Consider the following 15749-nt stretch of genomic DNA (forward strand, 5'->3'; position numbering starts at 1 on the left):
AAAAAAAAAAAAGTTACTTTCACTGTCTGATATATTTAGAAAAAAATTTCAGAGTTTTTGTTTAATATGGGTACAAACATTTAGTGAAGCCTGAAAGGAGGGGGGGGGGGGCTAAAATGGAATATCTCTCTCTCTCTCTCTCTCTCTCTCTCATTTGTCTGTTTAATAAAAACTATAACAGCATATTACATAAATATCAAGTTCGGAAAATTATAACAAATAATATGAATATGTATCTTTGTATTATCTTGTCCGAGTATAACCACGGCCATCTACATACATGTATACATGTAGACGTCTGCTCAATAAATCATCATGAAAAATAGAAATGACCCATAATATATTATTGTATTAAAAATTTAAAATACGAGCGTATAAATGCAAAACATCCACTGACCTTTGTAATTTTTTTTTTCATTACTTTACACGAAATCGCCTTGACACGGAGATATATGAATGGATGTTACAACCGCTTTAATTCATTCTGTAAGTCAGAAGTTTTCTCTGATTTGTTTATACTTCAGCGTTCGGCAACAATTGCAATGTTTTAATGCGATAAGAATCATGTGATTAAAAACTTAATGTGCATGCATCGTCTTTCTTAGGACAATTTTGGAGAATTTATTTTTTGACTTATTTATTCATTCATTTATTGGTTTACTTATTTATTTATTTATTTATTTATTTTTTGGCACCTAACATTTTAATACAATAAAATAGTTTCAATGCAGGGAAAATATCAGAGGCATTCCGAATATATCGTTCATCTTGCGTTCACCGTTCGTTCACCGTTCACTTTGCGTTTGCGTTTGCGCTCCGTTCGCGTTCTGCGTTCGCTCACCGTTCACACATCGTTCACCAAGTTGCGTTCAGCGTTCACACATCGTTCACTCACCGTTCGCTCTGCGTTCGTTCAGCGTTCGTTCACCGTTCGTTCAGCGTTCACTCACCGTTCAAGTGGGAAAGTAGAATGTTTCAGGGACTGTATCTGTTGATAGCGACCAGAAATTCTGAAATGGCGACCCAAAAAAATTTAGGGTCGCCATTTAGCGACTTGATAGTGTGACTTGGAGCACTGGCTCAGTTTCGAGAAAATCAGAAAATAATGAGCACACATCATGGAACCTTCCCTGTTTTCCTACTAGAATTGTTCAGAAATATCTGTACATTATTACTGCATAAAATACTCAAAAATTTTTTTAAACAATATTACGTAGCAAAATGTGACATCATTATAGGTGTTCTCTAACATGTTAGAGAAACAAAAAAAGGTGTAACACTGATGGCATCTAATAGCATAGACTAAACTTCCTTAAATGCAAATCAAATAGGTTGGTATCCAAAGTAAGGTCTTGTCTCAACTCTCAAGGAATATACCTGTGAAATATGACAGCCCTAGCTAGCAGCAGCTATTGAAAAGATATAGAAAAGTTTAAAGTTTTTCAAAAGTAAGTCAAACATCAAGGTCATGGTCAAAATTAATAGTGCTCAAAGAAAGGCCTTCTCACAAGAAATACACGTGAATATGAAAGTCCTAGCACCAACCATTCAAAAGTTATGGCCATGGTTAAAGTTTTTCAAAAGTAGGTCAAACTCTAAGGTCAAGGTCAAAGGGTCAAAGTTGTTGTATCCAAAGGAAGGTCTTGTCACAAGGATTACACATGTGAAGTAAGAGAGCCCTAGCACCAACTGTTCAAAAGTTATGGTAAAGGTTAAAGTTGGGTAAAATTTTGCAAAACCGGGTCGAACTCCAAGGTCAGGTCAAATATGATGGTACTCAAAGAAAGGTATTGTCATAAGGAATACACAAGTGAAATATGAAAGCCATAATTCCAACCAATCAAAAGTTATGTGTAAGGTTAAAGTTTTTGCAGACAGACAGCTAGACAGATGGAATCTTCCAATTAGGGGGCATAAAAAAAAACAAGAGGCCCAAGGGCCTTAACGGTCACCTGAGTATAATGCAACAATTTCGAAGTTAAGCCCTAAAGCAAGAGAAGTAGGAAGATCAGGATCAACAAAATAATTAGTCTAGTATTCAGTATCAACTCATGAATTAAGTTCTAATCTGTCCCCCACTTAACACCATCACCATGCAGACTATTGACAAACTATTAGTGCTTCTGTACTATTTTTAAACCCATATTAAGACCTCTAGCATTGACCTCTCTTATGGTCTTTGAAGAACTTTTAATAAGATAAGTTATTTTTGTCTCATTTTTATTTATCTATTACTTACAGGTCTACCTGATTATTCAAACTAAGAAAGTACTTTTTTAATTATACGATAAACATTCTTGCATAACTATCTCATTCTATTAACCTTTCAAATACATTATTTACAGTGGTTAATTATCAAAGGTGAATGGAAAAGGGGAATAAATTCTCTCAGTAGAATACAAATTAATAGAGCCCTGCCCAGGACCAGAATGCTTAGACGAATGGTCCAGATGTTTAAAAATCTGGTAGAAATACACTTACTCATATCATTTAAACTTTTCCTCAGTTTGCTTCTGATATACCCAGAAGCAGAGAAGAATTTCACAGGTACAATGCATTTTCACTACAGATTCAACAAAGCCTTACCCTAACATCAGAACCCAAGACCAAGGGTCAAGAAATTTACAAATTTGGAAGAGTTACCCTCATCATCATAACTATGGACTTCAAAGAATTAACACTTCTCCACTATATTATCAACCCCCCCCCCCCCCCCTTCGTTATGCCAGAACCCCTGACCCTAGGACCACAAGATTTAAAAATTCTGTTCAAAGCTCCCATTTTCATCATAGCTAAGCAATTTATTTATCAGCTCAACACTAAGGAGCAGACAGGATTAATTAATGATCAATTAATAGAATTAATGCTTTTTCACTATATAATCAATAGAGCCCCCCCCCCCCCTCAAGAACCCCAAAAATTGAGGCCATATTTTTAAAAATTTTGGAAGAGGCATCCTTGTCTATCATAATCATGTAATCATGCACTTAGTTTGTTTAAATAATCTCCAGTAGCAGAGAATAAGATTTTCAAAGAATCAATGCATTTTCACTATATGATCAATAGAGCCCCACCCTAACACCAGAGCCCCTGACCCTGGGGCCATGAAATTCACAATTTTTGAAAAGGCATCCTTATGCATCATAACCATGCACTTAGTTTGTTTAAATAGTCTCCAGCAGCAGAGAAGAAGATTTTCAAAGAATCAATGCATTTTTACTATATAATCAATAGAGCCCCGCTCTAACACCAGAGCCCCTGACCCTGGGGCCATGAATTTCACAATTTTGGAAGAGGCACTCTTTCTCATCATAACTATGTACTTAGTAACTTTATTTAATACCCAGGAGCAGAGAAGAAGATTTTCAAAGAATTAAAGCATTTTCACTATATAATCAATAGAGCCCCACCCTAACACCAGAACCCCTGACCCAGGGGCCATGGCTTTCACAATTCTGGAAGAGGCCCACCTCATCATAACTTTGTACTTAGTTTATCACCTTAATGCCCAGGAGCAGAGGAGAAGATTTTCAAAGAAATAATGCATTTTCACTATATAGTTGATAGAGCCCCGCCCTAACACCAGAACCCCTGACCCTGGGGCCATGAATTTCACAATTTTGGAAAAGGTACTCTTGCTCATTATAACTATGTACTTAGTTACTTTATTAAATATCCAGAAGCAGAGAAGAAGATTTTCAATGAATTAATGCATTTTCACTATATAATCAATAGAGCCCCGCCCTAACACCAGAACCCCTGACCCTGGGGCCATGAATTTCACAGTTTTGAAAAGGCACTTTTGCTCATCATACCTATGTACTTAGTTCCGTTATTTAATACCCAGGAGCAGAGAAGAAGATTTTCAAAGAATTAATGCATTTTCACTATATAATCTATAGAGCCACGCCCTAACACCAGAACCCCTGACCCTGGGGCCATGAATTTCACAATTTTGGAAGAGGCACTCTTGCTCATCATAACTACGTACTTAGTTCTTTTATTTAATACCCAGGAGCAGAGAAGAAGATTTTCAAAGAATTAATGCATTTTCACTATATAATCTATAGAGCCCCACCCTAACACCAGAATCCCTGACCCTGGGGCCATGAATTTCACAATTTTGGTAGAGGCACTCTTTCTCATCATAAATATGTACTTAGTAACTTTATTTAATACCCAGGAGCAGAAAAGAAGATTTTCAAAGAATTAATGCATTTTCACTATATAATCTATAGAGCCACGCCCTAACACCAGAACCCCTGACCCTGGGGCCATGAATTTCATAATTTTGTAAGAGGCACTCTTGCTCATCATAACTATGTACTTAGTTCCTTTATTTAATACCCAGGAGCAGAGAAGAAGATTTTCAAAGAATTAATGGATTTTCACTATATAATCAATAGACCCCCACCCTAACACCAGAACCCCTGACCCTGGGGCCATGAATTTCACAATTTTGGAAGAGGCACTCTTGCTCATCATAACTATGTACTTAGTAACTTTATTTAATACCCAGGAGCAGAGAAGAAGATTTTCAAAGAAATAATGCACTTTCACTATATGATCTATATAGCCCCACCCTGGGGCTAGAACCCCTGACCCAGGGGCCATGAATTTCACAATTTTGGTAGAGGGCTCAATGCTTATTACAATGATGCCAACAGTTTGACTGCTTGATGTCCAGGAGTAAAGAAGAAGATTTTTAAAGATTGCATTATTTTTGGTGGTTTTAGCCCCACCCCTCAGGCCCCTGGGGGGCAGGGACCATGAAATTCACAATTTTTGTTCCCCTTCACCTATAGATGCTATATACCAAATTTGGTTGAAATTGGTTGAGCGGTTCTAGAGAAGAAGTTAAAAATGTTCAAAAGTTAACGCACGACGATGGACGAAAACAGATAGCAATAGGTCACCTGAGTGACTCAGGTGACCTAAAAAATCAATGTGTGGGAGTGATGAAACATATAGCTGTAATGGAAGAAAGTGTGTTCTAAACTTCCTATAAACAGAGGGGCATATCTCTTTAGACAATCTCTGCATTTGAAACTGAAAAGCAAAGGAATAAAGTTCAAAGTGTTAACTTATCCAACTTAGTAACAACCACATAACTCAGAAAACATAAACATACAGAGAAATAAGTAGAAACTGATACACAAATTACAGATTGTCTGACAATCTGAAAATCTTGTAAGGAAGCCTTGAAGAAGAATTTTCTTACTACACCAAACACCCTGGAACAAGAATTTGTAAAACAACTTCCATAGTACTATCACTAATGACAGCAATACCCCAGTTGGCAGTCTGTATGGTAAGGTCATTTAACAAAAGGATCATTGGGCCATGAGAGTCACCAGGATATCACAAGCTTCTAAACTTCTTACCACTGAACTTTATGCATGGGCTCTCCCTCAAGATTTGAAATACTGTGGAATCATCATTGTTCATGGGAACCAATGTTCGTAATGAGTAACCCACAAAATTACATCCCCACAAACAAGTAAAATTTTGCTTGCCCATGAACATTGACTCCCATGAATTAAAAGGATTCCACATTATCAGTTAGGACTCTTTGTTTCAACCTTTTGGGCAATAATAAAATCTCCATACCACCCTATACATCTAAATAACAGGACAATTTGAGCAAAAATATTTGACATCCTAAAGTTGTAGTGGACAGATGACACAGGTAGCTATTATGCATCCAAACTTTTTTCAAAGGGTGTTTTCATAAATAACAACTTACAGCTGCAGATTTCTCTCCTATTGGAGTTATAAACACATTCTGTATCTGTGTCATGGCTGCTATGATCACTGCCTCCTCAGAACACCCAAAGTCTCCTAAATAAAGATGAGATGAGTTGAATAACTTGTCTAAACTACACCTTTTTCCATGAAATCTATCACTATATGAGTAAGTACTGTAAACATAATTTTTTTTCCCCATAGGGTCACAATCCCATGAAATCACTACAATAAAACACGCTTATAACAAAGTGCCAGGGATAGATGATTTTGCTTCATTATAAACATAATTCGTTAAATCTGTTAAGTGTGGGAATGAAAATCATTTCACTGTAAGTGTCAGTTCATTATAAGTGTGTTCACTATTAGCCTGTTTTACTGTATTTTTATTTCATCTGCATCAGAAAATTATGGGTTTTCTTGGATTGCCCTTTTCCAAAACTGTATGTAAAAGTCATGTACGAAGTGCGCTGGACTGAATTGTCTTGCCATTCAAGATGGCTGTATAGGTAGGCGAAATTTTCAATGGTCTCAATTTCAGGCCCAGGACGGCTATTAACAACAGTTTTGGGAAATGTTTTATTGTGGAAGCAGTGAAAAAATATGTTAAAAACACACGGTTTTTAATATTTTGAGATGGCAGCTTAAATATATGGAGAAATAAAGCGAGAAACAGTGCACTTTTTTGTGCGCAATAAATATACACTTTTTTCAATGGGTGGCACTGTAGCTCTCTGGTCGTCCATCCCAATTCTTTTCAGGCGAGCCAGCTACAGATCCGCAGCTAGCCATTTTATGCCTTAAACACATTTTAAGCATGCTGTGACAAATTTCTGCAGAGACTCTGTGAAGGCCTACACAGCATAAATTATTCTCAAGCAGAGAAGTATGTCTATAGGAATATACCATAGGTGGACAAAGAGAGGTGTGATCAATAAAGAAATAATAGTCTAAATCACTTTATAAAGAATTAAAGCCACTGTTCAAATAAAATAATAAAGATGTTCATTTTGAAAAGTAAATAAAATAGACTATTTCAGTTAAAGCTAAGAGGTACTGTGAGCACTGCAGAGCTCACAAGATACAAGATTTATTAGTCCAATTTGGGCCCCCGGAGGAGCAAAAAAGATTTACAGACATGAAACAAAGAAGGAGGAAGATCCAAATGATAGAACAAACATGATCTTAAATATAATGAGCAGTGCTTAATTGTATAATCATTGATAAATGCATCTACAAGAGATATATACGAGTATACATATTGTAATATAATAATAATATATAGTCAAGTAGCTGGAAAGATACATATATGCATATCAAAGAACAGAAGAGATGATATATTGCCATTCCTACATGTATATACATCCCCAAATATATTTAAATTTTTCAGTTAAGGTAGATTATCAAGGAATCTAGCAAGAGATCTTAGGATTTCAGGGTCTTCATTAGTCATGAGCCAAAGAAATTGATTATCATATGATAGGGACTGAAAATTTTTACATTTATTATTACAAATATTTATGAGTTCAAGTCTTTGTACACTAAAATGAGGACATACAAGGAGAAAATGAATTTCATCCTGAATCTCCTTGTGATCACAAAGGGAACAAAATCGTTCATCTTTAGGTATTTTTTGATATCGTCCAATTTCAATTTTAAGCCTGTGAGCTGATCGATATTCGTAACCTAGTTATGACTGATCTATGTTGATTGTTTGTTAAAATATCTAGATAGGGTTCAAAACAAAATTTAGTCTTTAGGCATGTGAAGGTAGATAATTTACCATCTTTATGCAAATTCCTGTCTTTTTCCCATGTAATTTTATAGAAGTTAAGTAATATTCTTTTCAAGTTTATTTTAAACCGTGGGAGTGACATACCTAAAACATCACTAAGTTTAATACATGTATCAATATGGTTAAGTAAGAAGTTAATACAAGAATACCATGAAGTAACTCCATTTTGGTTTAGTGTTTTGGAACATTTATAAGCCTCACTAAGTAAGGGAAATTCCCCATCTAGATTCTCTAATCTATGCCAATATAACAACATATTTTTGATGACATCAAAGTGTACATTCAATAGTCCTAGCTCAGATCTTACAGCAAAATTGCTGCTTTTATTATGAACCACTAATAAATGTTTGTAAAATTTAAGATGCAAACTTTCGCCTTCTAAACTTTGGTATATTTTATCTAATGTTATATTTGGATTTCTCTTAAATTTGGAAGTTGATGGGTCAAAAAAAACCCATAACTCTGAACCGTACAGATTAATGGGTTTAATAGTGTGGTCAAACACATTTAAAGCAGTTTTAACTGATGGATTAAATGTGAGAAAGTCTTTTTGAAGTTTGAAATAGGCTTTTTTTGCTTTATTACAACAATCATTTTTAGCGCTAGTTAGTGTTCCAGATGCATTAACTGTCAGACCCAAATACTTGTACTGTTTAACACATTCGATATTGTTGTTATTCAGATGGAAGGGGATTTTGATGTGCTTGCCAGATGAATTGAAGACTATAAATTTTGTTTTCTGTGTATTAACTTTGAGACACCAGTCCTTGCAGTATGTATTTAGTATATTGAGTTTTTCTTGTAGACCTTCAGCAGTGGGGGAGAGAAGCACCATGTCATCAGCATACATGAGACAATGAATAGATGTAGATGAATCATTGTTTAATTTTACAAAACTTTCAGAATTTGATAGATAATTAGGTAGATCATTAAGGTAAATCTTGAATAAGTTTGGACTCAAGTTATCGCCTTGTCTAACCCCATTGTATGTGTGAAAGTGACCAATTAATTTGTTACCCAGTTTAATAGACGAATAGCTTTTAGAATACATTTCCTTAACAACTGAGTAAAATCTTGTGCTGATACCTGCTTTTAATAGTTTATTAAAGTTTCAAACCAGCATGGTTTATACTATCAAAGGCCTTATGGAAGTCAACAAAGCAAGCATATAGTTTCCCTTGTTTTGATTTGCAATATTTTTCAATAAGTGTTTTCAAAACAAAAACATGATCTGAATTTTAAGTTCTAGCTTGTTTTGTAAATCCTATCTGACATGGATTGATTTTTTTATTACATTGTAAATATTTATCTAGTCTTGAGTTAAGAATATAATTAAAAAGTTTGCCAATTGTGCTGGTAATTGTGATTCCCCTATAATTGTTGGGATCATTAGTGTTGTTAGATTTGTATACTGGAGTGATGTATCCTTCACACCATGAAGAAGGATAATAGCCAAGAGATAAGCAAGCATTAAAGATTTTCAGTAAGACTGGTATAAGAAACATTTGACCATGTTTCAGCATTTCATTACAAATTCTGTCAGGCCCAGCTGCCTTACCATTTTTTAGTTTGCTGATTGCTTTATTTATTTCATTCCAAGATATTTTGTAGTCAAGTTCATTAAAAATGGGTGTTGATGTTTCCTCAGTTTGTTTTAGTTGGTCTTTGAGAAACTGATCTTGATCATAAAAATCCTCATGAGTTTTATTCAATTTTTTGAAGTGGTTTATCCAATCATTATTAGAGATTGATGTATCAATTGTGCCTTTGTTTCCATTTCTTAATTCCCCTATAAGTTTCCAATATTTTTTTTGGATCAGTTGAACCTAAAGTATTTAGCTTGTTAATAATATTACAATGGTATGTTCTAAATTTTTGTTCTAAATTTTTGTTTTCCTAGTTTGTTATAAATTCTATACGCTCTATAATACTGATTCTTAACATAAATATTTCTAGGATTGTGGCCAAATAAAGTTCCCTTCCTTACTAGTTTTGAACGCATATGTATCAACTCATTATCAAACCATTTATTTTTATGTTTAGCAGGGCTTTTATTACTTTTACATGTTTTATTTTTAGGTAAATTTGGTTTTAATGACATAATGGCGGCAGCTTCCAGGGAATCTTTTAAACTTTTTACCCTTGATTCTATAGACTCTATGTCATTGATGCTCATGGAGTTATCAAAATTGTCTTTTATTTTTTGGGACTGTAATGCTTCTATAAATTTCATAGCAGAGTCTTCTCCCCATTTAAAGGATGAATGGGTCTTGCATTGATTATTATCTATACTATTTTCTCTAATAGTAGAACCATATTGAGAAAAAATATTCCATGACAACATACAGTGGCAGTCAGATAATGTGGAAATAAAATCTGATACTTCAAAAAACAAAATATGTTGTACAGTTTCTTCATCAGTTAAAAGATAATCAACAACACTACTACCATGATAATTATGGCAAGTGAAATTTCCAAAGATGTCACCAAAACATCTTCCATTCATAATACGGAGTTGGTTTGCAATACAGAAATCTACTAGCTCTTTTCCTCTTTTATCCATGCAAGTGTCCCTATTAACTCTGTTGGAAATATCATTATCAATTTTATATGTTTCAAATAAAGGTAAATATTGAATGTTATCATCAAATATATAGTCAACTGCGCTTCCTGTTCTAGCATTAAAATCTCCACAAAGCATTATATTTCCTAAATCTTTAAAATGAAAAATATCTTTCTGTACAAGCTCCAAAATATTAATATTATTTTTTGTAATTGCAGGTGATCCTTCAGGGGGATTGTATACAGTACATATATACAAATCTCTATCAAAATTGAAAAAAAGTTTTCTCTAATTTGATCCACTGGTATTCACTACATGTATTTTTAACTATAGAGACATGATCTTTAATCTCATGCTTAATTAATATTGATATTCCTCCATAGTATCTGCCATTATAGATCTACTTCTACAAATTGTATGACAGTAAAAATCATCATGTATAACAATTGTATCTGGTCCAATGTGTGTTTCCACAAGGAATACTAAATCTTTATCCATAATTCTTGATAGAAAAAGCTCATCATCCATTTTGTTCATACCTTTTGATATCAATCCTCCAATATTCCAAAAAGCACATTTAACATTTAATTGTCTTGCTGTACATCTGATACATTCTAAATAAAAACTATCGAATTTCCAAACCCAAATCAAGAGAAAAGGTACAACATCCTTCAATACATATAAAACAAGAGGCCCAGGGGCCACATCGCTCACCTGAGCACTATGGCTAGGAAAAAGCAGAAATCAGTTCAGTCTTGAAAGGTTGAAAAGTTTAAATATAAAAGTGGTTCGGGGGGGGGGGGGGGGGGGGGGGTCATGAATTGAATAAATTTGAATGTACATTATCTGAGGATGCTTCCATTTAAATATGACCAATCATGGCTTTGCTGTTCTTGAGTAGAAGATTTTTAAAGATTTAACCTATATATTCCTATGTAAAACTTTGATCACCCATTGTGGCCCCATCCGACCCCCAGGGGTCATGTTTGAACAAACTTGAACATACACTATCTAAGAATGCTCCATATAAATATGACCAATCATGGCTTTGCTGTTCTTAAGAAATAGTTTTTTTAAAGATTTTTACTATGTGTTCCTATGTAAAACTTTGATCGCCCACTGTGGCCCCACCCTACCCCTGGGGGTCATGATTTAAACAAATTTGAATGTACATTATCTGAGGATGCTTCCATGTAAATATGACCAATCATGGCTTTGCTGTTCTTGAGAAGAAGATTTTTAAAGATTTAACCTATATATTCCTATGTAAAACTTTGATCACCCATTGTGGCCCCATCCGACCCCCAGGGGTCATGTTTGAACAAACTTGAACATACACTATCTAAGAATGCTCCATATAAATATGACCAATCATGGCTTTGCTGTTCTTAAGAAATAGGTTTTTTTAAAGATTTTTACTATGTGTTCCTATGTAAAACTTTGATTGCCCACTGTGGCCCCACCCTACCCCCGGGGGTCATGATTTAAACAAATTTGAATGTACATTATCTGAGGATGCTTCCATGTAAATATGAACAATCATGGCTTTGCTGTTCTTGAGAAGAAGATTTTTAAAGATTTTTCCTGTATATTCCTATGTAAAACTTTGATCGCCCATTGTTGCCCCACCCGACCCCCGGGGGTCATGATTTGAACAAATTTGAATGTACACTACTCGAGGATGCTACCATATAAATATAACCAATCATGGCTTTGCTGTTCTTGAGAAGAAGATTTTTAAAACATTTTCCTATATATTCCTATGTAAAACTTTGATCGCCCATTGTGGCCCCATCCGACCCCCGGGGGTCATGATTTGAACAAACTTGAATCTACACTACCGGAGGATGCTTCCAGGGAAATATGAACAATCATGGCTTTGCTGTTCTTGAGAAGAAGATTTTTAAAGATTTTTCCTGTATATTCCAATGTAAAACTTTGATCGCCCATTGTGGCTCCACCCGACCCCCGGGGGTCATGATTTGAACAAACTTGAATCTACACTACCTGAGGATGCTTCCACGTAAATATGAACAATCATGGCTTTGCTGTTCTTGAGAAGAAGATTTTTAAAGATTTTTCCTATATATTCCTATGTAAAACTTTGATCGCCCATTGTGGCCCCACCCGACCCCCGGGGTCATGATTTGAACAAACTTGAATCTACACTACCTGAGGATGCTTCTACATAAGTTTCACATTTTCAAGCACAGTGGTTCTTGAGAAGAAGATTTTTTAATGATGCTATTAATTTTTCACGAATTCTTAATTATCTCCCCTTGGAAGAAGGCGTGGCCCTTCATTTGAACAAACTTGAATCCCCTTTACCCAAGGATACTTTGTGACAAGTTTGGTTGAAATTGGCCCAGTGGTTCTGGAGAAGAAGTTGAAAATGTGAAAAGTTTACAGACGGACAGACGGACAGACAGACAGACAGACGGACTACAGACAAAATGTGATCAGAAAAGCTCACTTGAGCCTTCGGCTCAGGTGAGCTAACAATATATATTCTAGCAACATTATGTGAGAAAAAAAAAAGGGCGTTGCAAATAAACATGATGGTCATTAGTACAGGTGCACTGATAAGTGGAGGTGGTGCAGTATTCAAGTGTATTACTATAATTCATATGCTGGAGTAGAACACACAGCATTGTTTATATATATCATCTGTGTAACTGATAGGTAAAACCTAAAAAGATGAAAAAAAAAGTTAGTAATTATAGTTAAAGCCATAGCTGGCAGGTTGGTAAGATCTCCTTTCCCATGGTCCAGATGGTGCGTACTGGTAGTTTCACGATCTCCGATGGTACGTGTACATCTTCTTTGGTGAAGCACGGCGAGAGTCTTGGTCTTTTTCCATCTGAATTGGAGACTGCTCAATTCCTAATGCTAGAAGGGTTGATCTTTTTATGTTGGAGGCTAACATGGCAACACCATCTTGTGTAAGATGGACATTGTCTTTTTCTAGGACTTTGGCATGCCTAGTAGACATGTTTATGTTATCACTAATATACACAAATGAGTCATCTTTGTATTTTTTCTTTATAAGGGCATTGATCAGAGCACTATTTGCACTGTGTAATTCGTCATCTTTACGAGGAGTACATAGCGACAGAACCACTTTGGCTGACCATTTTTGAGTGCCTAAAGATATTCCCCACTCCCATGAATATAAAGTGTATTTCTTGGCAGTATGTAAATGAAAATCTGTAAAAGTTCAAATGAATTTCATTCAGGAGTTTGGGAGGAGTTGTGTTAACAAAATGGGTACCCTCTTTATCGAGTATAATGGCAAGTCCATGTTTTGCTATGAAAAATCCCAAATATTTGTCCGATCAAAAAGTAAAATAGGTGCATAAAGGCACTTCATATGTAATAAAGATTCTGTGAAAGTCTCATACAATTTTATTTAGAGGAAAATGAGGAGACCCCAGACACTAAGTACTCCCCACTTGTCAAGCAAGGAGGTATAATTATAATAATATTAATCTACCAAACATTTCATGGCATGAAAAAATATTTATAGAGCAAGAAAGACAACTCTACTAAAAACATATTTACCGGAGGAAAGCAGTGCTTTGGAGAACATTGGTGACAGGGGGAATTCGGCCATTTGTAACCCTAAAGGTGACGTTAAGTTACCATTATCATCCAGAGCTGAAATAGAAAAATTAAGCATCATTTTATTCTTCAAAGACCTGCAAATGACAGTCATAAGAGTTTTTTTTTTTTAAAAATGTTAAGTTTTTGAAGGAATTTTTTTTTCCTCTTCTGAAATATTATTTATATTTTTTTTCAAATATGGCATGAGTCCAGACTACCAGCAGATCTGCATATCAAAATCTTTTATGATCAGTAATTACAAGTAGTACTTGTCATCTAATTATTTTAATTGCCACAATTTATTAAATTCAAATCAGCAGACACTGTGTTATTGTGCATAAAACATTATACACATTTGTTGTTCTTGCTAGAAAATGCAAAGGGAGGTGAATTTCATTTTATACAAATTCCGAGAATTTATCAAATTGTGATAGTGTAAGAAGAGAAAAAAAAAAAAAAACGTGAAAATTACAACCCGTAGAATTAATCCCTTATACTGTAAATGGATTCACTATAACATATTTTATGTGCAATATGTCACATGAAAGACAGCTACAGACCTTTAAGTGCATACAGCAACTCTAGACCTCTGATCATATTCTGTGCAGGAGGTGGCTGAAAGTTATACAGATAAGAATTATAACTAGATGAGATCTCGTTGCTCGCAACGAGTAGGTCTTCCATTAGATTTCTGATAAAATGTTGATTGGGAAATTTTGATTGATAAAAGAAAGTAAAACAACTTTAAATGTAAAAAATATTCATATCAATTCTTCAGAATTGTTTAGCAACTCATAAAAGAGTGAAATCTATCAATTTCAAACAACTTCCGGTCTTTTTTATTCACTTCCGGTATGACCGGAAGTAGTCAAAATGACTTTTAACTCCTCACTGAGTGTGGAGGAATCATCCCTCAAAGTTTCGAGGAAAAATGAGCATTTTTTCGACTACTTCCGGTTCGGAAGAAATAACTTCTGGTGGAAATGACTCGAAACAGTCTATTCGCCTCTATTAAAAACATTTCAATAAGAAAAAAATAAAAATTTGCATATTTTTAAACTACTTCCGGTGGACAACGGACGTATCGGCAACAAAAACGATACAGGTTTCTCACATCTACGAGTCACAATCTATCATCCCTGAAAGTTTCAAGACTCAATCTCTAACCGTTTTTGAGAACACTCACGAACAAAATGCCATTTTAAAAATGAGAAATTGGCCATATCTCGCGACCGGAAGTGACGACAACAAAATGAAAAAAAACGCATAAAGTTCAGATGATTTGCCATCACTGCTGAAAGTTTCGTGAAAATCTATCGAGGCATTCTCGAGAAATCGTCTGCACAAAATCGGTAAGAAAAAAAAAAAAAAATAATAATAGTGGAAAAGAAACAACAGAATCAGTTGAAGGTCTTCCGTTGGAAACGGAAGACCTTAAATACAGTGGTACCTCTTTCTCATGACATTCTTTGTATGACACAAAACTGGATATTAGGGTACCATTATAATTACAGGTATCAGGTTTGATGAAGTGTTGTGTAAAATGTTTTTGAAAAAAGTAATAGATTGCAGTATGCTGGCTCAGGATTTAAACTTTGTGTAAGTAACAAACACATAAAATGCAAGGGTGGAACACCAATACGAAAATAAAGACCTTGGATATACCATAAGTTACATTATATCTTTATAAGTACCATATATATCACTAAAAAGTTTATTATATTCAAATGTTAATCAATAAATTACCGGTAGTGAATATTTTAAATATCAGATCAGCCCTTAACTTGTTTTGGAAGAATAACAGAAGATTGACTAATTTTGATTGGTCTTAAACGTACCGATAGGAAGTTGAACCTGACAATGTTGGACACTCCCAGGGCTTTCATCTGCAGTATCACAGGGGCCAGGTCTGACCGCTGAATCTCAGGGACAGTGGAGGCTTCAAGCCCCTCAAAACCATCCTCTAGAGAAGAGAGATTAAAAGTTATACCACTAATAGTGAACTTTACGAAAACACAAAGTATGCTTTCACAATTTATATAG

General features: G+C 34.9%; 1 protein-coding gene across 1 annotated transcript in view; it reads right to left on the minus strand.

Moving 5' to 3' along the window:
• The window catches only part of LOC133171957 (probable ATP-dependent RNA helicase DHX35), a 134686-nt gene that overhangs the window by 91731 nt on the left and 27206 nt on the right, over positions 1-15749 (minus strand). The window contains exons 17-20 of the mRNA XM_061306753.1: positions 15545-15669; positions 14267-14321; positions 13665-13760; positions 5747-5841 (exon numbers count right to left, since the gene is read on the minus strand). Coding sequence (XP_061162737.1) covers positions 5747-5841; positions 13665-13760; positions 14267-14321; positions 15545-15669 — 371 coding nt within the window. The remainder of the gene's footprint in view (positions 1-5746; positions 5842-13664; positions 13761-14266; positions 14322-15544; positions 15670-15749) is intronic.

Source organism: Saccostrea echinata, unplaced genomic scaffold (assembly GCF_033153115.1).
Source record: "Saccostrea echinata isolate AGI-Se365-2 ecotype Australia unplaced genomic scaffold, CSIRO_AGI_Sech_v1 ptg000054l, whole genome shotgun sequence".
Taxonomy (NCBI): domain Eukaryota; kingdom Metazoa; phylum Mollusca; class Bivalvia; order Ostreida; family Ostreidae; genus Saccostrea; species Saccostrea echinata.